At 42.6% G+C, this 25,556-nt stretch overlaps 1 protein-coding gene across 6 annotated transcripts in view; it reads left to right on the top strand.

The window, feature by feature from the left end:
* STOX2 (storkhead box 2) overlaps nt 1–23,916 on the top strand; it is a 103,782-nt gene extending 79,866 nt beyond the window's left edge. For all 6 annotated transcript variants that reach the window (XM_075421829.1, XM_075421824.1, XM_075421827.1 and 3 more), the window contains exons 2-4: nt 1,871–2,023; nt 10,928–13,193; nt 17,825–23,916. In XM_075421829.1, the coding sequence (XP_075277944.1) occupies nt 1,891–2,023; nt 10,928–13,193; nt 17,825–18,020 (2,595 nt within the window). In that variant the 5' untranslated portion in view covers nt 1,871–1,890 and the 3' untranslated portion in view covers nt 18,021–23,916. The remainder of the gene's footprint in view (nt 1–1,870; nt 2,024–10,927; nt 13,194–17,824) is intronic.
* The last annotated feature ends 1,640 nt before the right edge of the window (nt 23,917–25,556 follow it).

Below are 25,556 nucleotides of genomic sequence, written 5' to 3' on the forward strand. Positions count from 1 at the left end.
AGACATGAAACTAATCATTAAAGGAACTGATCCCCTACACAGAGCATGGTGATTATTGACCAAAGTTGGTAAACTTAGGTGTCTGGCTGATTATAAAGATTTGTCTATGAACAAGTTTCAGCTGACAGCAGATATAATTATTAGTAATCAGCAATACAATAAATGTGATATTATCCATTCTCAGAGGATGCGGGGACAAATGATGTTCGCTCCAAAGTCATGTGAAAGTGTATCTCATGTTTCCCTGTGAGCTGTCTACAATCTTCTTGGTTGCCATTGTGTGTAAAGCACGTGGCAGGAAGTTTTCAGGGGTATATGAATAAAAAACGTCCAGGAAAGTTTATATTTTAAGGTCATCACTCTGTGGTCAGATAAAAATGAGGAGGATTTTGGGGTGTACTGTGTTGAAGCTGGAGGAGTGCTGCTGTGTTGGGATTGCGGTGTTGGTCTGGTCAGGCCTGATGAAGCAGAAGCAATGAGGAAACAGCCTAGAGCAAATGTGTATTTTAAATCATTGTTGTGTCTTGGGTAATGTGTATCACTGTAGTACAACAGACTGTACAGCTGGTGTATTGAAAAATACGGCTCATAAGTCTCACTGAAGCAGTTATGCAATTTGCTACTCCCACCAATTTTTTTCAAATTACTGAGTGTAGTAGAAGATTAAATGCATTTTGATAATCAGTTTTAGAAGCTACTGTTCTTGTTTAGTAGACATAATAGGAATATAGAATGAATAGGGCAAATATTAGATTCTGTAAATTGTGGAGGAAAGTTGGAATTTGAATTGATTTCCAGTAATTTGATTCCTGATATGATCACAAGGTATTTCTCTGTGACAGCAGAAATAGGGTGATTTTCCTGAGATTTCAAAGCCATTTATGTAAAAATTAATCCCTGGCTATTGACTGACTGTGGCCAGAAAAGGATTCATCGTCAAACACCCCTTGTTCTGTCTTTTACTCTTTTATTATTTCTTTTCCACTGGCAAAGGCTTTAAAGGCCTGCTGCTTCCCTCTATTTGAGATCATTGGGGAACTTTTACCACTTCAAGAGGAGGTACAGAGCGGAATCTAAAAGCTTTTCTGTGTTTATGTAAAGTATATTAAAATGCACATGCATCTATAACTTTAATTTTGAAGACATTTCAATGATTTTTTAAGTATGAGTGAATGACTTGTTTTTAAAGACCACATGAGAAAAGTTACAACAAAGTTAATTTTCAGGCCATCCTGCAACCATTAAAACTTCTCTTCTAAAAAGTACATAGTCCATGCAAAGACATTTGACATGTAGATCCAGGGAAGATTTATTCAGGGTGTGAGTCTTACGGTGTTTGAAGCTTTTGTGCCTCTAAAGAATGTTCTGTGCTTTATCAGCTGAGTGAAGATGTTATTCATTAACTTAGCAACTTTTTTTTCTGATCTTTGTTACTATTAAGAAAAAATATTCTATCAAGTGAAAATGGTGGGTGATCCATACTGCTAACCTTTGAAAGGGGAGTGAAATCTCTGCTTTTATGTCCAGAGAAATACATGCAGCTATTCTGTTTGTGCAGTTACCTAGTAGGATATTCAAGCACGAGGTTTGGCCACCATAAGTGCTATTTTGTTGGCATTTTTCTGAATCTGTTGCACCCTTTGAGAAACTGTATCTGCATAGTGTGTATCTCCCATTTTCCGAAGTTCACCGTGTCAAAGTTTTGAAATAAGCTGTTGGATGGTTGTCCGTTGTAAGAGTGTTATCCCCAGCTCAGAACAAAGACTAGAGAGCTGTGCGTGTCTTCTCCGATTGTATCTCTGCGTCCTTGCTCTGTGAGCAGATTTCTGACCAAAACGCTTAATTTGCACATCTGCTGTCTTTTTTACAGGTGATGTATCACCCATCAGCATGTCTCCCATCAGTCAGTCACAGTTTATTCCACTTGGGGAAATCCTTTGCCTGGCCATCTCAGCAATGAACTCTGCCAGAAAACAAGTCACACAAGAAGCACTAATGGAGCACCTAACAACCTGCTTCCCAGGTAACTGGACATTAATAAATCACTGAGCAGATGGGCCTGTGTCTGTAAAAGGGCAGTTAAAGAATCTCCAGTCTCTGCCCAAAAGGTTGCTTATCTTTCTGGCCTCCTTAAAAGGAGTTTCAGTATTTGGTAGTCTGTTTTTCTTCACTCTTCTGAGTGGCAATATTGATTAATCCTGAGACGCTACCCAAAAGTGAAAGTAGGCTTTAGGATTCGAATATTTTCTTTATTCTTAAACATACAGAGAATCGAGTTCTCTTTTACAGGGCCATTCATGTGAGATGCATTTTGCAGGGTTAATTCCTGGCTTTATGCGAATATTAAAAATAACGGGTTATTTTTTAATTATAAACGGCAAACTACTGGCATGTTTCTTTTTTCAGACTGGTATCAGAATACGCTTGTTTGCTATTTTTCTTACAAAATAACCTTCTTTATCGTCATAGTCAAAATCACTTAGGACTTTTGTAGTAGTTACAGAGAACATAGCACGTGTAACAGCCAGAGCAGACTTATTCCACCTTGTGGCTTTCAAGCCAGCTGTAAGCTAACTTGTAAGAGCTCTGTTGTCATCATTCAACCAGTTCAAGTGTCGTGGTCCAGTCTCCCTAGAGATAACCTCACGGAGGTCTCTGTGTAGAGCGTTCTCCCTTAAAGAGCAGGTTTCTGGCGTTTGGTTCTGTACTGCCCTTGCTTGAAAATCTTTAAACATTTTGTTTGTTTGTTTTGGGTTTTTTTTATTTTGACGCGACAACTGTCTCCATGACTGAAGGTTTGGGGAGCCATAGATACACTTGCAATGTTCATGAATGCTGGTGTTCAGGAGATATTCTTGTCAGCGTTTGATAATATTTATCAAATGATGAACTGAAAATCTCTTGGATTAAAGATACTGTAACATCAAAAAAAGAGAACCTGTATTATGAATGTACTCATGACTGTGCTGCTTCCCCACTGGCAGTCTGTATCTGGAGTCGGTGAGTCTTGCAAAATGCATCTTGTAGAGACATCTAAAAGTGTGGTGTAAAAGCGTGGGGCAGAGGTTTACTGCTCAAGAGAGCCTTACCTTTTCACTTGTGCTTTGTATGATCCTGGGCAAGATCTTTAACCATTCTGTGCCTCAGTTTACAATTCACAGAATCACAGAATCACAGAATCACAGAATAGTAGGGGTTGGAAGGGACCTCTGGGGGTCATCTAGTCCAACCCCCCCGCCGAAGCAGGGTCACCTACAGCAGGCTGCACAGGACCTTGTCCAGGCGGGTCTTGAATATCTCCAGAGAAGGAGACTCCACAACCTCCCTGGGCAGCCTGTTCCAGTGCTCCGTCACCCTCAGAGAGAAGAAGTTCCTCCTCATGTTCAGACGGAACTTCCTGTGCCTCAGTTTGTGCCCATTGCCCCTTGTCCTGTCACTGGGCACCACTGAAAAGAGCTTGGCCCCATCCTCCTGACACCCACCCTTCAGATATTTGTAGGCATTTATAAGGTCCCCTCGCAGCCTTCTCTTCTTCAGGCTGAACAAGCCCAGTTCCCTCAACCTCTCCTCGTAGTGGAGATGCTCCAGTCCCCTCACCATCCTTGTAGCCCTCCGCTGGACTCTCTCCAGTAGCTCTTCATCCTTCTTGAACTGGGGAGCCCAGAACTGGACACAGTACTCCAGATGAGGCCTCACCAGGGCAGTGTAGAGGGGAAGGAGAACCTCCCTCAACCTGCTGGCCACACTCTTCTTGATGCACCCCAGGATGCCATTGGCCTTCTTGGCAGCCAGGGCACACTGCTGGCTCATAGTTAACCTGTTGTCCACCAGGACACCCAGGTCCCTCTCCGCAGAGCTGCTCTCCAGCAGGTCCACCCCAAGCCTGTACTGGTGCATGGGGTTGTTCCTCCCCAGGTGCAGGACCCTGCACTTGCCCTTGTTGAACCTCATCAGGTTCCTCTCTGCCCAGCTCTCCAGCCTATCCAGGTCACGCTGAATGGCAGCACAGCCTTCTGGTGTATCTACCACACCTCCCAGTTTGGTGTCGTCAGCAAACTTGCTGAGGGTACATTCTAACTCTTCATCCAGGTCGTTGATGAGTAAGTTAAACAAGACTGGGCCCAGTACTGACCCCTGAGGGACACCACTCGTCACCAGCCTCCAACTAGACTCAGCGCCGCTGATGACAACCCTCTGAGTTCTGCCATTCAGCCAGTTCTCTATCCACTTCACCAACCACTCATCCAGCCCACACTTCCTCAGCTTCCCCAGGAGGATATCATGGGAGACTGTGTCGAAAGCCTTGCTGAAGTCAAGTTAGATAACATCCACAGCTCTCCCTTCGTCTACCCAGCCAGTCATGTCATCGTAGAAAGCTATCAGATTGGTCAGGCATGATTTCCCCTTGGTGAATCCATGCTGACTACTCCTGATAACCTTCTTTTCTTCCACTTGCTTCATGATGGCCTCCAGGATAAGCTGCTCCATCACCTTTCCCGGGATGGAGGTGAGGCTGACCGGCCTGTAGTTCCCTGGGTCCTCCTTCTTGCCCTTTTTGAAGATTGGAGTGACATTGGCCTTTCTCCAGTCCTCGGGCACCTCTCCTGTCCTCCAGGACCTCTCAAAGATGATGGAGAGTAGCTCAGCAATGACATCCGCCAGCTCCCTCAGCACTCGTGGGTGCATTCCATCGGGGCCCATGGATTTGTGGACATCCAGATCACTTAAGCGATCCCTCACACAGTCCTCCTCGACCAAGGGAAAGTCGTGCTCTTTGTAGGCTTCTTCTCTTACCTCCGGGGCCTGGGATTCCTGAGGGCCAGTCTTAGCACTGAAGACTGAAGCAAAGAAGGCATTCATTAGCTCTGCCTTCTCCGCATCCTCCGTCACCAGGACACCCGCCTCATTCAGCAGCGGCCCCACGTTGTCCCTAGCCTTCCTTTTGCTGCTGATGTAGTTGAAGAAGCCCTTCTTGTTGTTTTTGACATCCCTGTCATTCTGGGATGTCAAAAACAACAAGTTTCTCTAACCATTCTCTAAGCTGGTTGGGAAATTTCTCTATTGTACCTCTTTTACAGCTGTAAAAATCGTGTAATTAAAAATGGTTCAGTAAGAAAACTACTGATGCATCTGCCTCATCTAGGCAGCCTAACCATAGCCATGCTTTGATGTCTTGAATTTTTTTGCTTACCTTTCAGAGCAAGAGTTACTTAAAGCATTGAAGGTTACATGGCTTTTGCTAGAACTGGTACTAACTTCCAAGATGTTAAAATATAATTCTGGATCAACAGCTATGTTTGAAATAAACAATTCTGTCTGACATTTAATAATTGCAGTTTGGAAAAAATTACCGCAAGTATATTTTGTAAATACTGGCTTTCTGTCCCAGTTTGTGGTTTTGTTTATCAGTTTGGGTTTTTTTTTCCCCTAGTATGTGTGGCTGATTTTGAAAATAGTCATAAAAGTTATCAGGGGTAGAATACAAAGAAGGCAAAGTTCACAATTATAGTTCAGTTTAATTAATTTTGATTATTTTTTCCAAGTCAAGTTTTCTGTATAGCTATGTACTAGAAGAGTTCCATAGATTGCAAGTATTGTTTCCAATGATTCTGTCAGTATTTTTATGTAAACCTTATTGCATGGTGGAAATGATAATTTATTGGTGTCATCCCTTGGGTTTCCTGGGAGCATGATTATCGGGTGACTTGGCGTGTTGTGCTATTCTTGCTAGACAGAACCATAGATCAAAAATAATTCAACAGGCTGGATTATTTTGTAGACTGCTTGGAAGAAGCCGGAGGCAACTTAGCACAGTCCCTCACTGCCTTTTTTTTTCCACTAGCCATGAACATGGGCATTTCTCAAGTCCGAGATTAAAAAAAGGAGAGCTTTATTTTTCCTACCTCACTTCCCAAAACGTATAAAAAATTACTGGGGGAGGGGAGGCGTGGGGAATTCACCCTTTTTTGTCCAGTTTTTCCCCCCTCTCTAGAGAAATGCCTTTCCCAGCCATGACATATTTAAGATAGCACATGTATGTGTTCCCTCAGTATATGAGGATTATCCAAAAATTTTGTCCTCTTCTTGTGCTAAGTGATATTTTTCACTTGTCTGCCCAAACTCTCTCATAAATCAGCCCTGGCTTTTTGAGCCCTTGTGTTCACTGCAGCTATTTTCAAATATCTGGTGTCCTCCCATATGCTAATAGTTTATTTTTCCTAATCAGGTGCTGATGCTCCGAGAAAGAGGAGAGCATTACCAGTGTAGTGGTCTCCGTCATCGTCACATAACCTCTCTGTATCTCACCCTGTAGCAGCACTTGTCTGCCTGTGTTGTTTGTGTTTTAATGAACAGATGCTTCTCTGCGTTTTGTGGCGTGTATAAATTTCCTAAGACCCCAGATGCTATTCTCAAACTGCCTAAGAATAATAAACCTCTTTCCTCAGTGCAGGGTCTTACGCTTGCAGTCTAGCCCTCTAGTTTGCTGAGCCATTGTGCAGGCATAAATCTGGGCCATGGCTCTATCTGAAATAAGGTATGCTAATTATTTATAACATCACATAGCAACCACTCCACATCCTTAACTAGTATTTCATGAGCCAATCAGAGTATTTCTTTTATCCCTTGTTAAGCCTTAGCATCAGCTCAGGAGAAAATCATTTTAGCAGATTTAACACCATTTAAATACTACTTCAGATGTATTTTTCATGAATTTATTTTATTGAAAAAGTTTGTAATGGGAATGCACATCTTATTTGTGGCTTTTGTTATTCATCAGGTTTTTGAAAAGGCAAGAGGGCTCCTGCTGCACGCGCTCCCATTATTCTAACTTAGAATTAAACAAGGAGATGTTTGTACAGCCCTGCTTTATATTGACCATGGTTTAAATCCCGTACATTAAATGTAAATCTTTGAAATCCAATATAAGGAGCTAAGAATGTAACCTTTGTTCCTGTGTTTGGCAGCCAGACCCTCTTATCTTTATGAACCTGGCTGAAGAAAACATCAAGCCTTAGTCTATGCTGCCTTTAGTGAGGAATATTTTTTTTTTCAGTTTTGTCCACATACTTATTAAAATAATTTTAAGGTATTCAGAATTTCAGTGTAGAAAATACCTGTCTGTATTGGACTAGGTTGCTTTCCAAGCGAACAGTTTTCTGAAAGCTGGCAAATTCCTCTGACGTTCACCTTCAAAACTGTTCACTATTTAAATATGTGAATGTATATGTAGCACTTAAAAGAAGTGTCTTACATTAACTGAGTTCACTCCAGGTCACTGTTCTTTGTGAGCAGCAAACAAGACATAATCTTCTGTCTGGAAGCTTGGTGGATGGCATAGTAGACTCTCTTGAGATGCAGAAAATGTACATGTCTGATGATTCAGTGTCCAGACAGTTTCTGCTTTTGAATTATTAAACCACTACATAATCTTAAATAACACCACTGCTGTCATGCAATATTTTATATGCTAGAGTCTCTAAACTACTGGGGTTTTTCCTCTTCTTCCTGTTTAATGGAGGAAGGGAGACCATAAGGAGACTTCTGACTGCAGTGGGGTAGGTTACGTATAGAAATGATGTGGGCAGATTGCTGTAAAGAGAGAAGTCTTGAGAAACACAGGAAATCTGTGTTTAAAATAGCAATGATGGGAGCCAGAGTAGTGTCATTGCTTCTGTCTACCGTGCAGGAAAGCCTAGTTCAAGTTTGGGTCTGTTACTACTTGTGTGTAGGTACCTGAAAGAGATCTGAACAAAACCTCTAGCTAGCGTTAGCCAGCGATGCTGAGCTCCAGAGAGCTGCATCTGCTGTCGCCACTGCTGGCTCAGTGAGCCACAGGGATGTACTGTGTGCTGGGAGTGACAGAAGTGGTAGTCTCCAGAGAGAAGGCTGACACGATTAACTTTACAGCATCATTGACTGCCAAGGCATGCTATTATTTTTTTTCTTGGTGTTTATCTGTACATTCCGTATTCACAGGACTTAGTCAATTAATGAAACTACCTACATCCAGTGTTTAGAGGCTCATTTACCCAACACACTGTAGTCATTATGGTTTATTGGGTGAAAAATACATTTATTATTTTTACCTTATATTTGCAGTGCATTTTTGCCTAAGTTTGTGTAAAACATCAGAAGATCCATTTCAATCTCTTTCCCGAAGTTTTCTGTAAACTTTCAGGAGAATGTTTTCCTCTCTTTTATTTTTATTCTGATGTTTTGAAACTGTGTTAAAAAAAAGTCTTTAAGTAAAATAAGGGTGAAGGACCAAGTTCTTGCGGACAAAGGTAGGTATGTGTTGAGGTATTTACGTGTGAGCTCCTGGAGAATGCAATGGATTGGTCAGGTTGTTTATCTAGAAGCAGGAAGAGAGACTGGCTGCTGCACAGCAAGCGTGTCTCAGGTGAGCCGGGGCTGGACCCTGTAGTGCATTTTCAGCAGAGGATGGAGAAGCACATGAGCTTGAGTTCGGAGTCATCCACTTCTTGTGGTGATGCAAGGCATGATATAAACAGGGTGGTGTTACCCAAGCAGACATAGCAGCTCCACCGCAGAAAGAAGAGGTTAGATGATGACCACTGGTTATTGTGAGAAATGAAATGGCTCTTGGTGTTCCTGTGCTGTACTGAAAGCTCATGCAGAGGGCAGCCTGCTCTCCAAGTGCCACTGCCTCACCGTCCAGAGGAAGCTCCGTGTATTGTTTACTTCAGTCCAGAGACACTGAGGACTCTGGGCTAGGGATGGCTAGTCCTTTTCACCCTGGCTCTCTGGAATTCAGCTTTTCCCATCTGTTACTACTTCTGGCATGTTTACTCATCCAGAAATGCTGGGAGTCTTTGTTGCTCTCTCTAGGACTATCACATGAATTGTGGACACCCACATGAAAAGGGTAGAAAATGCACATTCCTGATTCTCCATTTAATTTGTGTGTTCTTTGCAATTTTCACTGTTGTTTATTCTCTCAAATTACATCCTTTCTTCACCTCTTCTGCTGTGTCTGGATTGGCCCCAATCTTTCAGCTCTGTGGACTGTGCATGAAATATATTTAATGTCCCCATGTACTTCTCGCTGGCACCTTTCCTGTTGTAACTGCTTTCACTCATGTGTCCATGTTATTGCTAACACTTTGCTGTTTCCATTGTAAGATTTTTAGTTCCAGATATTACTGGATGTGAGCAGTATGGTCGTGTCTCTAAATTCATACAACATTCAAGGCCAGACATAAGAACACTGAACTATATTGCCTGCAACCCAGTAGCAAGGAAGAGGAGGAGTTAAGGAATTAGTACGACATCTCTGTTTCTTGTCGCTAATGTTTTGACGGGGCATCAGTCATAGTGCCAGCACCCTTGCTGTCATCCTCATGTTTGCTAAATCAAGGAGGTCAGTGAGCGAGCTGGCTCCAGCCTTTGGCATGTGGGAGAAGAGATGGTCACCAGACGCCATGTGCTACTGACAATACTGTGTTTGTGGCAGGTACACCTGGTTGAGATTTTTCAGTGAAGTGATTTTGTGAAAAACATATACTTTGTTGCAATGTTTTTGCATGCGTAATTCCATGGAGTTTCCATTCTTGAAGACAGTCAGAGTTTGACTTGACAAGGCCCTGACCAACCTGATCTAAGTTGGCCCAGCCATGAGTAGGGACATCGAACAGATGACTTCATGAGGTCCCTTGCAACTTAGGTTGTTCTCTGATTCTATTTTTTTTTTTCTGAATTGGCTTTGTTGAAAAGAAACCAAAGACCCAGAGCAAACAGTATTAACTTTTTTAGTTTAAAATAGACCATCCAAACTTTTGAAGAAAATTTCTCTGGTTCTAAAAATGTAAACGAGGTCAGTACCCAGCATTAGGTTAAAATTAAAATGCATTTTTGTTCAACAAAATGTATAGATTGAAGATAGCTTTTTCCACTGAAAATTCTGAAATATTTTTATTTCTTAGTGAGCATTAATAGATTTTTTAAACTAGCTTGTGAACTAAATCTCTTGTTTCCTTCGCTCTGGATGGAACTTGTTCCTATGCAAGCATACTAACTTGGTATTTTACATAGTAAAGCACTGAAGACTTGGTCCTGCACCACTGATCCCAGCAGGAGTACTGGTAGTGGGAATGACCAGTACCTCACAATGCCAGGTCTACCATGTGGCTAATGTGGCACCAGTGCAGGGTTTTCAGCCTTGTCCCCCTCTCAGTATGTGATATGTGCACGTAGGTAGTGTCCCTCACATCTCACGTGAAATGCAGCGAACTCAGAAGCAAATTTTTAGGGGCTAAATCTGTAACTTCCACCATAGTGGGTAAGAGGAACTGGATCGTTGAAGGCATGTCTTTTTTGGAGCAGCTGATGCAGTTGAAACATGTTTTAATGGGAGAGGAAGTCAATTCAATCAAGTTTGTGATAAAGTGGCAGTTTGGGAGAACGCTTTTTGTCTATGTACTATTCTTCTGTGGAAGAACGACAACTTAGGCATCCAAAGTAACAAATAACCACTGTTTTATACCTGACTGGGCATTATAATGAATACTTCTGGTGAAATGGGATGTAGATATTTAGTTGGAAGAAGAATAAAAGTGAAATGTTTCCCCTGACAATCTTTGCTTTCCAGTAATTCCATCTTGTGGTTTAAGGTCACCTGTGCAATGGAAGTGGCTAGAGGTTCTCTCCTTGTTTTTTTGTTTTTTTTAAACACTCCATTAATGACCTCCTTTCTATTTAATTAATAATTGATATGCCTGAAGTGTAGGAGATAAGTGGAAAAACAAACAGAAAAGAGAATGCCTAACAAAGTGCTTTACTGGAGTTGTTTGTTCAGCATATTCCAGCTTGCATATTGGAGAAAACAGCTTTTTGTTGAGGAGGGGGGAGCCAGAGAGTCCTGCGTGGTTTTATGCACTCCCTGATATGTGTTTACTGTCATTTCTAGGAGTTCCAACACCCAGTCCAGAAATCCTTCGACATACCTTGAATATGCTTGTACGGGAGAGGAAAATATACCCAACTCCGGATGGTTATTTCATTGTAACCCCACAGACTTACTTTATAACACCATCTCTCATAAGAACTAACAGTAAATGGTACCATTTGGACGAGAGGATACCTGACAGGTCTCAATGTACCTCTCCACAACAAGGAACTATAACTCCCTCCACCTCGGGATGCGTCAGGGACCGAACACTACCCAAAAACCACTGCGACTCCTGCCATTGTTGCAGGGAAGACATGCACAGCATGCATGCATCCACCCTACAGAGGAAATCAGCAAAAGACTGTAAAGATTCGTACTGTCCTCCTTCATTATGTCAGGTCCCACCTACTGAGAAGAGTAAAAGTACTGTCAATTTTTCTTATAAGGCAGAGACGCTCACAAAGCCTAAGGATGTAGAAAAGCAGTCTAAGAAATTTGGACTCAAATTATTCCGATTAAGTTTTAAGAAGGACAAGACAAAACAGTTGGCAAATTTCTCTGCCCAGTTTCCTCCAGAAGAGTGGCCGCTGAGGGACGAGGACACCCCTACCACTATACCCAGAGAGGTAGAAATGGAGATTATCAGGCGCATTAACCCGGACTTGACTGTGGAAAATGTCATGAGGCACACTGCACTAATGAAGAAACTTGAAGAAGAAAAAGCTCAGCGAAGCAAAGCAGGATCTTCAGCTCACCACAGTGGACGAAGTAAAAAGAGCAGGAATCACAGAAAGTCTCATGGGAAATCGAGGTCACACAGCAAGACTCGGGTGTCCAAAGGAGACCCATCAGATGGCTCTCATTTGGATATACCTGCTGAAAGGGAGTATGACTTCTATGATCCCTTGACTCGATCCCCACGGGAAGGCTGTTTTATAATAGAACACAAGGGAGATAATTTTATTATGCACAGCAGTCCTAACATGATTGAATCTCACTTTCCCATGACACCAGAGTGGGACGTGTCTGGTGAGCTGGCCAAAAGAAGAACTGAAATGCCTTTCCCTGAACCTTCCAGGGGAAGCTCCCACTCCAAGGTCCATCGGAGCCACAGCCATACACAGGATAGAAGATCGAGAAATGAGCGGTCCAGTAAGGCTAAAGAAAGGTCTAGATCCATGGATAACTCCAAGGGTCCTCTGGGCTCGGCAGCTTTAGGCACACCTGAAGACATAGGTGAAGGCTGTAGCCCAGATGACCAAACAACTAGCCAAACTTACATTGACGATAGTACCTTAAGGCCATCTCAGCCGCTCAGTCATCAAAGGGCTCTGATTTCGTCTGCGAGCTACAAAGAGACTTGCATCCCTGAAATAGCTGGTGGCAGTGTAGAAACCCCCAGTTCGTGTAGCCTCTTGGAACAAAGCAAGCCTACAGAGACCTTGCCATCGTACAGCGAGCTCAACTCCTGCACAACAAAATCTGCAGTCGATGACTATTTTCAGTGCAACACATCCAGTGAGACAGTGCTTACTGCTCCGTCACCGCTGGGGAAGAATAAAGAGGATCATGACACGCTGACAGGGACAGATGGGCTCAAAAAAGTGACTCCTGCGGAGAGACAGTCTCAACACATTGCTAGGGAACCTGGGGTGCACAAAGAGGAGTCCCCAAAGGGCCCAAGCAGTGGTTTGGCGGTGGCTGGCCAAACTCCGGAGGTGATAGCGAACGGGCGGCTGGTTCAACACCATAGCGCTGAGTCAAGCAGCCTTGATAAAAGGAAAGAAATATTTAGCAAGGATACACTCTTTAAACCTCTGCACAACACTCTTTCTGTGAATAGTTACCATAGGTCTAGCACACCCCTGCTAAAGCCCCATCAGAAGACCCCCTCTGACACGCTGCCAGTCAGATGTGAGAAACTTGAACAAGCGATAGTAACCTCAGTCACACAAGTCATGCCCGTTTCACAGAGGCAGCAAGAGACAACTGGGAACCAGGAGGCCTCCTTTGACTACTACAACGTATCTGACGACGACGACTCAGAGGAAGGAACCAACAAAAATGCTGAGGAGGAAAAGAACAGGGACGATGTCGGCACGATGCAGTGGCTCCTAGAGAGAGAAAAGGAGAGGGATCTGCAGCGAAAGTTTGAGAAGAATCTTACTCTTCTCACTCCGAAGGAAACAGAAAACAGCAACAACCAGAGAGCCACGCACTCGGCCCGCCTGGACAGCATGGACAGCAGCAGCATTACTGTGGACAGCGGGTTCAACTCCCCACGGTAGGACTGTCACATTCATTGCAGCTTTACAGACTAGAAAGTTCCGTTTTTAGTTAAATGTGTGTGTCATGTCGGTGACAGAACATAGGGCCGTGTTAAACAGTTTCACACGTTTTCAGACTGTTTTCTACAGCTCTGGAATCTGCTGTTCAGATGTGTGGGTTTCCCACCGTATCGTAAGCAACCAGTGACCATTTGCGGCATTGACTCTGTATTGGTTTGTTTTCTGTTTGCTGAAAACCTCCCTGTATGCTTTATTTTCTGTATTAAACTTGTGTTTGCATTTAGAATAGAAGGGATGAGCTCCTGCGTACTCCCCAACTTCCCTTTCCCTCTAAGATATCATCAGCAAGACTAACCGGAAGGCTAGACATGACTAGGTGGCGTAATCTTTGGCTCAGACAAAATACCAAACACGAGGATTGTTTAGGGTTTGGGCTTTTTTGTTTGTTTTCTTCAAAAATTTTGGAAGTGTATCTATCACCCTTCCAAACTGGTGAGACTGGAAGAGCTGCTCCCCGCGCACAGCTGAAAGTGCTTGGGATATTTGAACTTCGGCGGTGACCCAGCACTGCACCAGCAGAGAGAGGGGTGCCTTGGCCATGATACTTGGGAAAAGAGTCCAGACGTTTGCCTGCGGTGGTGCTGGTTTAGCCATTTCCATTCCGGGCATCTCAGACATTGTGGAAGTCTCAGTGTTCTAGGAGTCTCGCAGGGATAGGGAGGAGAGAGTTGCTGGTGTGTTCCCTGCCCTGAAGATTTCACAAGCTCATTTCCAGGTTCAGAATCCTTCACAGAATCACAGAATGGTAGGGGTTGGAAGGGACCTCTGTGGGTCATCTAGTCCAGCCCTCCTGCCGAAGCAGGGTCACTACGCTTGAGGCTTTTTTGCTCTCTGGCCTCTGACAGTCCTAGGTCCCTGCTGGAATGGAGCTTGTCTGGTTTTGTTTGCCCTGGATAGCAACCCATCAGAGTTCAGAACAATGACTCTTAAGAACACAGAAATAATTTACAGCAGTCGTACTCTTATACTGTCTTCCTTAAGCTTAAATTATTTATTGCCTGTGTTTAAAAATAAAACCTCCAAGACTGGATTTGTATTAAGTGAAAGAAAATGGGGTTTTGAGGTTTTTGCTAGGTTTTTTTTCACCCCTCTGTAAAAGGTGTTCTTATTCCTCAGAATTATACATATTTTTTTTAAATCTAGAGCAAAGGCTCTCAGAAAGGCATGTGAAGGATTTCCTGCTTCTACACAGGACTAAATTTCATTTTCAGTTAAAGTGATGTCACTCTGGAATAAATCCCTGTGGATTTGATGGCTACTCCCGCTTGATGTCAATGACACGGCAGCAATTTTTGGGCCTGCTGCACCATGCAGTGATCATCAAACTAGAGCAGGCTTTTAACGTATGTATAATTTTTCCGAGTAAAAAACTTGAAAAATAATTTGAATAAATTGTACCACTTACACTGAGTCCACCTTAAAAAAGAAACTTAAGAGGGTTTTTTATTTGTTTTGTTTGTTCTGCAGATGCTTGGCATCTTTCTCACATACAACTGTTGTATAAGGCTACTTGCACTGTGCTTTTTAAAATGTAATCTCTTCTTCTAGTTGAAGTGCTACACTCGCAGTCCGTTTTTGTCGGGGAGTATAGAGCGGTGTTTGCTCCTTACCCAGCCTGTCTCACGGCGCCGAGTGCATTTCACCTCCAGGACAGGATGTCGACTAGATAAAAATCAGTTCTTAGACTGCTATTTTGCTAGCTGCATATCACGCTTGTGTTTCTGGTTAATGCAGAGGCAGGCATTTCCTCCCCTAATTGTTTACACAAAAGCTAAAATTTCTGTTGATGTTAATCGTAAACTTAGCTAGCAAGAGAACAGAACATGGCGAGCGTACTGGATTTAGTGCTGCTATACCACTTTGTTTAGATCAAAAAGGAAACAGATAAGCAGCTTTTAATAATAATTATGTTCCACACATCTCTCTTTTTTATTATATTACTGTTTACGTATTAACAAGTGTCTTTTTTTGGCGAGGCCACATAAAGTAAGCTCTTAAGAAAAAAAATGGTAACAAAAATGCAACATTCTGTAAGGGGGGGGGTGTATTTGTTTTGTAAGACCAGCATATAGTCTGGATATTTCAAATGCTTTTTTATGAGCTTTGCATCAAGATGATTAAATTGGATGATTTTGCTGAGTTTTGGTCACTCCTCGGTGTAAGTCTATAAAAATAAATTGAGCTGAGGGTGAATTCAGCCCTTTGGCTATAATTACCATGCTGTTACTACTTTCCTACCTGATAACAAAAACTGTACTCCACAGCCCTTTTCCAGGAAATACAACAAAGCCATTCAGCATCTGTCTGGTGAGACTCACCTTGATCTGCCAGCGTCCATTAGCAGATGCCTAGGGAAGAGCGTAAGAACAGGGCGTGCGTGTAGGGATATTTCTCAGAGACACTCTTCTAGCCCCAGCTGATGCTGTAACTCTTGACTTAGAGGTGTGGGTGGTATCTTTTCAATTAAACTGAAGTGTGCAATGTTGCTTGGGGAATCAAAATTACCAATTCTATACTGTGAAAGATAAAGTTTCCTTAAATTGAAGTGTGACAAATTGAAAAAAGGGGACATTTAGAAAAACAAACAGGATGTAGTTAAAGAGATATGCTGTGGCCATTTGACTTCAAAAGTATTTTGTGTGCAAAATTCGTGAATATGTCACCATTGGGAAAACAACCTCACAGTGTTTTGTTCAGTGCTTTTATGCAAGTTCTATATAGTAAATGTCAGCTGTCAATATTATTTTTTTCCTTTATTTTTAGAGCTTATATAATACAGCTGCTCTTTTGTCACCTAAAGAAGGAGCTAATTTGGACATTACTCTACATGCAAAATTCTCACTGCAGTCTTTGTGTATACGTGTTGTAATGGTCAGTTTGTGATAACAGAATGGAAAATGTGTGAAGGTCTGGAACTGGTGGTCCCATAAAGAATGATACAATACTGAATGATCTCTGAAAAACAAAGGTTGGATCTGTTTCATTAGAAAGGAGAGGGAGAGGGATCGAAAAATGGGCAACACAAGTGCACCATACGTCATGCAGCTCACAGCGGTCACTTACTGTGTGCGTCACCCATCATAGCTGTTTGGAACTACTGACAATAAGGCAGCTGGCAGAAGATGGTCAGTACCATTTTGATCAGTTTAAAAGATCTACGGGACTTTTTCTAAAAGCATCATTGGTTTTCCAGATTCAGTCAGTTTAAGACGATTTAAGTCTGCCCTACAACTCTACAACTAAGCAGGGTGTTTCTTCTTTCTCCTATGCCATAAACTGACTTGCTTTCCCCTGCCACAGCCCAAGCTGTGCATTCCTACTCTTCCACTGATGCTAGCACTAATCTTTTTTTTTTTTTTTTTTCTTAGGGCTAGTATTTAACTGAGAGCGGTCCCTGATCTGGCTGGCTGCAAGGCTCAGCATCAGGGAAGCAGCAGGAACATGTGGCAGGGTCAGGTCCACACAAGGCAGGCAAGAGCTGCCCTTTTCAGTAGCAGGTAAATTTAGGTTGACTTTAAACTGACTATGAAACTCTGTCATTAGTATCTTTGTTTCTAGTGCTCACTTAACAAACCCATTCAGTCCTCTAAACATACTCTATAAACATCCGCACAGCAAGTGGTGATGTCATTTTGCAAAGACGTAGGAATACAGGTGAAGGATACGTACCCAGAGATCACATGGCTATTTGAAAACCAAATCTGTGTCTGCACAGGAGCACGTTATTTGGAGATCAAAAATTACTAAGAGCGAAAAGAGAAGAAAAAGAGGAGTTGTGTTATAACTAGCCTTAGCATACCTCAGCTGAGTTTTTTAAAAGCTCTAGGCTGAACTACAGGCTTCTCTGTGTTCATAATTAGATGTATCGTTAAAAGGCTTAGTCTTTAAAAGTGCTAACTGTCCCGTCACTCCCATGGATAAACGATATGTTAGAACTAAAGGAACATTGTCTATTTTGTGGATGAAGTAGCAGCACTAGTTGTCATTTAGGGCATGAGCACAGACCTAGCAGTTAAGATTTCTCGGTGTCTTGTAAGTTGCAATTGTCTCAGCTGCAAAGCAAAATTGAACTGTTGTGTTTAGAAGCATTGTGAGTTTGATGCAAAGTAGCATTTTTAGTTAATATTTTGTGTACAAAGACATAGGAAGAGGAGACAACAGATGAAGCTGTGTTACGTGAGTCACAGAGCTGATTTGATGAAGTTACTTTGTGCAAAAATGCACCAGTCAGGAAAGACAATTAATGTGTCCTGTGTGCAAGCTGGAAGCTATTTCCTTGGGTAAAAAATCCAGATGCTTGATACTGGTCCAGCTTACAGTTTGTGCGGCAGCGGCAGCTCTGCTTAGCGCTGTGCCTGTGTTACAGTATGATGGCTGCCGAGTACCTCTGGAACCCGTTTTGGAGGAGCATATGTGTGCCGTCAGCAGGAGATGGGTCATTGATGTGACATTACGTACAAACACGGGAAGCCCATTATAAAGCTCTCCATTCTCCTTTCCCGTCTGGTCGGTAGATCTATAGGCATGTCACATATGAGTGTGTATATGTATTTTTTTTCCGTTCTAGTACTCGTGAGAGCCTGGCATCCAACACTTCAAGTATTGTTGAAAGCAACAGACGTCAGAACCCCGCTCTGAGCCCTGCACATGGCGGCGCAGGCCCAACATTCAACTTCCGAGCCACCGCAGACCCGCCGACAAGCGAAGCTGAGAAACTGCAGAAACCTGCTAACTGCCTGCAAGCTTCTGTCACTAGTGTCTGATAGTCATCCCGCCTCAGATCTTCTGTCTCACCCTACACAGCAAAGTTTACGACACTGGGACTGATGTTTACATCTTTGGGGAAAAATGAAAAAAAGCATCTCAACCACAGTTTTAGTGTTTACTTAAACTGTGCTGCTATGTAGACTAGGGGCAACAAAGAAATCTTTATTTCAAGGTATTGCTTTTCACATTTGCGGCTCTGTAGCAACAGAATAGCAGTAGGGATAAGATGTACACTTTTTGCTTCACTTAATTGTAACTGAGCACATATATGAAAGTCTAGACACTGTAAGTGTAATCTGCATTTTCAATGTCCATGCAGTTGCCAACTTCATTTAAAAAAAAATGCCACAGATGTGTGATGCCCCCGGTCAGAGGCTAAACTCTGCTGCAGAGTTGATCGTTTTTCACTTCAGAAACTGAGCCACTGCTGAAAGTAACCAGCCAGGATCACCATGAGGAAAAACAATGCCAAACACGACAAGTGATGACCTCAGCTCTATCTGTGAATTATTAATACTGATCAGTCGTTTTCACTGTGTGTTTTTGTGACACAATTTTTCAAATACCCGTTTAAGCGAGTAAAAAGAGGTTTGGGTTTTGTTTTGGTTTGTTTTTTGAAGTGGAGGGTGGGAAGGGAGGCAGCTTCTCCTTCTGTGTTTCAAAAGTATGAGAGATGTTTACTTACTGAGACTTGCTACTTGACCTTCCGTAGTCACGAATGAGGAGGTGGGCCTTTGCGTAGAGGGGGAGCGGGGTGGGAAGGGAAAGTTATAACTCTCGTGGCACAAAATATAACAAGCGTCTTCAGTATGAATCAAGTACTTAAAAAAGGTAATCTAATTCTTGTGTCACTTCTGGTATTGCAACTTGCCATTACTGTAGGAATCAGGATAACTTAATTTTTTGGAACAAAAATATTCTTTATGATATAAATGACAAGTATGGCCTGAGGAATTGATTTCTTTCTAGTGGAAGGACATAAATCTATTTTATGTAGCTTATTAAATAGAGTGCCTAAATTAGGCTATTAAAAATAGCATACATTGTAGTGATTATCAGAGAACAAAATTTAGAGAATTATAAACTTCTGGCCTTTTTATTCCGTGGATGTTATTTGCAATTTAGCATTTTATGGACATGTCTAGTTTCTAGAAATTAAATGTGTCCACATGGTTGGCAGTAGAAATCTGAATTCTGTTGGTATGGTATATCCTAATTGCTCTCCCCTAAACTGTTACTCTAAAGTAATTAGTACTGTGCTTAATTACTGCAGAGTAACTTCTAAGGATAGTTAAACTCCAAGAGTAATTTTTAGCTATAGGGTCACATTCTGCTCTGTTACTCATGCAACCTGGTAGTGCAACAAACTGACTTCATATTTAACTATTTTTTATCAGAACAGATGAATTGGTGGAAGAATAACAAAGATACTAAAATGTTCAAGAGCCCAAATTGTTGCATAGGAAAAGGATGTTTACGTTGTCCAGCTCTTGTAGTACACAGGTATGAAACCCAACTGTACATATTGAAACCCAGTATTTTCATCAGGTTCTGGTGACATGTATTACACAAAGTCATTTGAGCTTCACTCATGTTCTTTATTAGAGGTCTTTACTGAAGATTCAGCCTTATGTTACACAGTTGGATATAGTTCATTTGCTTATGGAACAGCTTGCTAGCTCTGGACACAATCAGTTTCCAGTTCTGTCAAGAACACCCAGTCAATGCACAGGTCTGCTTTCCTTGGTTTCAGTGTATAATTTCCATTGCATAGGAGCAATAAGACCTTTCAGTGCACATAAAGGAAATTATTGTGCTTTTGGTTGGTTATCAAAGTCACTTGGCCTTTAGCCTTCTGCCTTATCGTACCTTCCAAGATGTGCTCTAATTACCATTTAATGCTTTGCATGACGCATCTTAGTCAGCGTGCAACTCCAGCCGTACTTACTCCACGTGAACTGTAGAGTCAGAGTTTTTGTGGGGAATTGTCATATACAATGCAGTGGCTGACTGTGATTTTGTTTCTGAGACGAGCTCTGACATCAGCAGTATGTATCAATTCAGTAAATAAAAATGTCGAAACGATAAAAGAAATTTACAGTGATGATCTGAAATACTAACGGCAGTGTTAAAATGTGAACAGCAAAAACGAATTTCACCTTTGGGGGAAATACTTGCTTGTCATGAACTAATCAGAATTTATGCAGGCAGCTGGCTGTACAGAAGACATAATTCCAACAAAATACGATAGCATATACCTATAAACTATATGGTATGTTATTTCCTAAAGTTCCCAGAGACCAGCAGACAACATAAATGTCATATTAATGTTGACATGGCATTGTACCAATATTAATGTGACTCTTGGAATATGGAATGTAAACAGAAGTTTCAAATAGAAACGTTCTAATCTTGAATTCTTTTTTTTTTTTTTCCTTGTAAAATCAACAATGGAATATAAGGAAATTCCGTGTTGAGGTTCTGGTAACAAAACCACGAGAGTGGAGCTTGAGTGCTTTATGTCACCCTAATCCTTTGATGAAATCATAGCCTTGTATTACATGGTTGCTTATCTATCATTCTTCTTCTAATGTATCAATTTAAAGGTTTACAGAGTTAGGTTAGGTTGAATCTGTGTTGTGTTCAACTGTAAAGGGTCAACACAAATCTGTCGGCATTTTGCACACTTAATATGTATTATTATAATACAACGTGTTACTTTTATGGTAAATTTTTTTTTTTACACATATAACTACCTCCATGAATTTGATGAAATGCAGCAACATGAAAAGCATATTGTACAAAGCAAGGTTAAAAACTTTGAAGCATTAGGTCATGGCGTTCTCTTGTGTGTCAATGCTTGCATATGAAGTCACCATGTTTCCATTGCCACAATTTCCTTCTACAGTACTAAAAACCTGGCTTTCAGATGAGTCACTGAAAGACTTTGACAAGGCTGCATGATTGGGATGAAGGTGAAAGGGAGGCTGAAACCTTCCCGCCTCTCCCCAGTCACTGCTGAAATTCTGCCTGGTAGAACTTGAAAATGTATTTGTAATTTAGCAAATTATGAACATCTACAGTCTGTGAAATATGATTGACAGTTTGGGGTTTAACAGAGACACTCTGGGTAGTTTCTTGGCAGCCTTCAAATACTTTGGGCCCTATTCTGCCTCCACCTTTGTCGAAGTGTCAGGTCGCAGTTTCTCTGAACTGGCGAGGGTGTTAAACAGCTCTTCCTTTAAGGATACACACTCTGTTCTCTAGATTGCCTGCATCTGAAACACTTGCTCCTCTAGAAACTACCAACAGCCTTTAATGGACTTGGCTGGGAGCAGTATGAGGGTCCCTACTCGAGGTATGTGCCTGTTGTTCAAAGAGCACGGGCAAGTTTCCAAGAAAAATGAAGCTGGCTTTTGAAAAGTTGTCAGCTGCAACGAGCCACCTTTCAAGAGGGAAGAAAGAAAGATTTTTCCAAAAACCAAAGGAAGAAAGTGGCAGTTGAACCTAAGCAGATCACATTTATATACAAATCCCAATTTATGAACACCGCTTTCAGCAAACCTAGTACCATTATCCTGATGCAAATTAACGTACGATCATCAGTTGGGCTAATTTTGCCATTTTTTCAGTTAAAAATTAGAAGAAATCATTAGCCATCTGACTCCGTGCACCACTGTAAAATGTCTGTTATACGCGAAACAATGTTCTCTCAACTTTAAAAAAGTAAAATGTATTGGAAAACAAGTATTTTAATGAAAACCATGGCCTAACTGCTTGCCAGCAGTAGTCATTTTTAGAGAAGAGAGCAAGCAAACTGGTATCCAGAGGCCGTCATAAACACGGATAACACTTTGCACTGAAATCGCGCCTTTCCGCCCGGCGGCCTCGCAGCACTTGGTGCCGGCGAAGCCTCGCGAGCCTGTAGGCGGAGTTCACTGACCCGACTTCATGTCCAGGCCCACTGGAAACAACAAAGGCTAAGACTCTGCGGAGTAATTTATTAACCAGTTGCTTTCTTAAAGTTATTGGGATAAGTTTCGTAGTTAACCAAAGCTTTTCATCTTTATACTCTCAAGTTACTCTTGATGCATTCCGTTGAAGTAAGAGAGAAACCACTTTGCAGTTCTGCAGAAACTCTTGGATTAGCAGTGCCAACACCAATCCATTTTCAGTCGTGTGAGTACTGCCAGCGGTGGTTTTAGAAACAGGTATTTTAATTAAAAATTTGTTTTTCAGATACATTTCGCAGAGCTTTTCCTAACGCGATTGTTGGAATTGTTGTGCTGAGAAAGCAAATAGCACTCCTAATCTGGTGTCACACCCCCAGTTTACAATTCTCTTTGCTCTTCTGAAGAAAACTGTACAGTATTAGAGAGAAATGTTCTATTTTTTACAAAATTCTTTAAAAAAAAATAGGTCTATATCTAAAATGTTCCCCCCCAGCATAAGTAAAGTGCGTCGTTACTGCATGAGAAGCATGCAGTGGACCCTCGGAAAGCCAAGCTGGTGCTAGAAGAGAACAGGACCATCGCGCTTCCTTCGCAGCGGCGCTCCAAACGTTGGTTTCAGTTAGGCGGGCGTGAATCTGGCGTGGCTCCCCCGCTCTCCCGCGGATCTGCCGGAGACGGGAACGGGTCGGTAACTCCATTGAAGCTCAGTTCCGAGCTGAGGGTTTCCGTGTTCCTCGCCCCGCCCCGAGACGCTGCCCGCAGAGAAGGAGCAGAGGCCACACGCACGCAGCGGGCGCTGGGAGGGCGGCCGGGGGCAAGTCCCCGGAGGAACGCCGCCCGGCCGGGATGCTGCCGCCGCTCGGAAGGGCGATGCTCCCTGCTCCTCTAGCGCTTGGAGCCCCCCGAAGGATACCCACCCAGAAGTATGAAAGGGCCCTTGGAGTAATTGGCACAGATGTTACTTTTATATGTGGAGGAGACTTAAGTTCAAAGGGGTCATAATTCTGCAGGTAATTTTCTGTGAGTGACTGAATGTGGCTGTTGCATTAGGTTTAAATGAGTTAATAAATGCAAGTGGGACTTACTGTATGTTAGAAGGGAGTTTTGCAGCCAAGACTGCCTTGTATAAATGTGTTTGCACTGAAAAAAAGAAAAAATTAAAAAATTACTTGGTCTCTGGTTGCTGTAAAGGTCATCCGAGATGGATGTTCTGTTTATATTGTATAGTATTTCATATGAAATAATTACAGTTCATGAAATGTCTTCCCTAACGTTACTGATTTATAACAGCACATTTGTAACATGGTTTTTATTGTGTCAGTGTACCATATTGTAAATGATGATTACTTGTCATGCTTAGTATAATAATTTAAAGGAAAAAAAAAAGGACAGGGATTTTTGTAAGTCTATATTTGAAAGTCCCTCCATATGGTAATATTGTGTTCATGTTGTTTATGTAGTGTTGTGTGAAATATCCATTTTGGATTGTGTTACTTTTTAAGATATTAAATAACATTTGGTTATATGCTTTAAGTGGATTCTTTGCACCCATCGGTGGTCTTTAGAGAAAATACTTACATTCCCATTTAACACGTTGTTTCTCTCCCTCACTTAGGAAACCTTGCACAACCACCCAGAAATCTCAGAAAAACAAGGGTCCTAACAACTTGCTGTGTTCGTGTGTGCTCCATAAAAGGTCTCGGAGCCATTCTAGGAAGAGCACAACGGAGAACATTCACCAGTTTTGAAACGTCCTGGTTTGGACTGGGCGTGGAGGTGGCAGGTGCAGGGGGAACGTGATCCCCACCGACCGCGTGAGTGCCCAGCGGAGATGCACCCGAGCGCCCGGCAGCGGGAAGTCCGTGGGGCATCCTGATGCCCGGAGCAACAGGGGTCAGGTCCCGCTTTGCCTCTCCTCCCCATCCTCATGAGCCAAAGGAGGGCCTGGTGCACACGCCTGAGAGAAAGGTCTCTACCAAAGGGGCTTCCTCAGCTGCTAAAAAAAATGACTCATTTTTTTTCCACACTGTGACAGCAGCTGATCTGAAAGGCCCAAGTGGACAATGTGACATGCAGTTGCCATTTTCCTACCATCACCTAGAAGATTTTGAGAAGGTCTAAGCTCCAGGAGCTTTACCACCATGCTGGAGTCTTGCCTTGAGAATTGCTGTTTGTCAAGGCCGGTTATGAATACTCGCAAGATTTGCAAGCTACAAAGCAAAGCAGTGTCTTTTGGAAGTAGGTGCTGTCGTAAGCACCCTGGCTTGTCACCTGCTAGCAGCACATACTGCTGCCGTGCTACTTGTAGCCTTTGCTCGTTCCCCTTCATCCGTCTCCTCCCTTTGTAATCCTTCTTCTTAAATGTGTGAGTTTTGAATTACAGGGAAAAAAAGCCAAAGGTAGGCAGGGTTTGGTGAGGGCTTCATGCCAGCGCTGACCTAGTGCCTTGCACAGGCAAAGCCTATTTTGGGCGGTGGCCAGAGTCGGACTTCCAAGGCCTTTTCAGTATCACTGGAGAAGTTTGCAAGCACCGTTTGCCCCCTCAGAGACGGCTTTGTTTCTGTTTCTGTCCTGATGGTGGGCTGGTGTTCTAGGTGATAGATTGGGCTGATCGTTATCTAGAAAGAAACTGCTGTTGTCCAAAGCCATCACGCCTTGCACTTTTAAACTTGCTTGGGAACTTGGCTTGAATTCTTTCTGCTTACTCTGCTGACACGTAAGCTGAAGATCTTAAGCAAGTGACATCTTTTTTGGTGAAATGTGGCCTATGAGATACTTAAAATGTCTAGGGCCGCTGCTTGGCTGAAGGACGACTCTCTTGCTATCAGATTGTGCCTTTCTGCTGAGAGCACTGGCTTCAAAACAGCAGATTTCCATCCCCCTATATCTACAGATATCTTACATCCATAACAGAACATTAATGGAAGTTCTTCTTTTCTACAGACTCTCTTTTCCCATCAGCCTCTCAAGTTTGTTTAGGGTCTGTTTTTTTCTCCCAACTTATTTTCTATGATGTCCTTCTTCCATTTTATCTTTTTTCCCATTCCTTAGAATCCCCTCCGCTTCTGCTCCTTTTTGGCATTTTTTCTCCAAGTTGTTTTTTTTCCCCGCTCATCACTTGACATGAGATGTCCCGTGCCCCTTTTCTCCCCCTCCCCTGTCAAAATGTCATCCTAATCCTATAACATCTTTTCCTCACTTTTCCATTACTTTGTCTTTTTCACTCTCCCCCTTTATTAGAAAGACCTCGGAGAAGCAAAGGCGAGCAGCTGCGTTAGGGTAGGCACTCCTAGTCCTGTCAGCACTTCCCTTCAAGCCACGCTGTTCCAGGTTTGTGACTTTAAAAATCTTTTGGAGTCTATAAATACGCCCTGGCTTTTAGTCCCTTCCGTACTCTTCCTCCTTTCGACTGCTGCTCCCTTTTTTGGCTGCGGGCTTTCTGCCCAGCCTCTCTGTGCTTTGAGGGCTCGAAGAGGGGACCCCAAACCCTGATCAGCGCTAGAACAACAGGTCACAGTTGTCTTCCTCAGGGCACCAAGCTGAAAATGCTTGGAAAAGCTATTAGAAAAATACCCAGCT

The sequence above is a fragment of the Opisthocomus hoazin genome, chromosome 5, assembly GCF_030867145.1.
Source record: "Opisthocomus hoazin isolate bOpiHoa1 chromosome 5, bOpiHoa1.hap1, whole genome shotgun sequence".
NCBI classification, from domain to species: Eukaryota; Metazoa; Chordata; class Aves; order Opisthocomiformes; family Opisthocomidae; genus Opisthocomus; species Opisthocomus hoazin.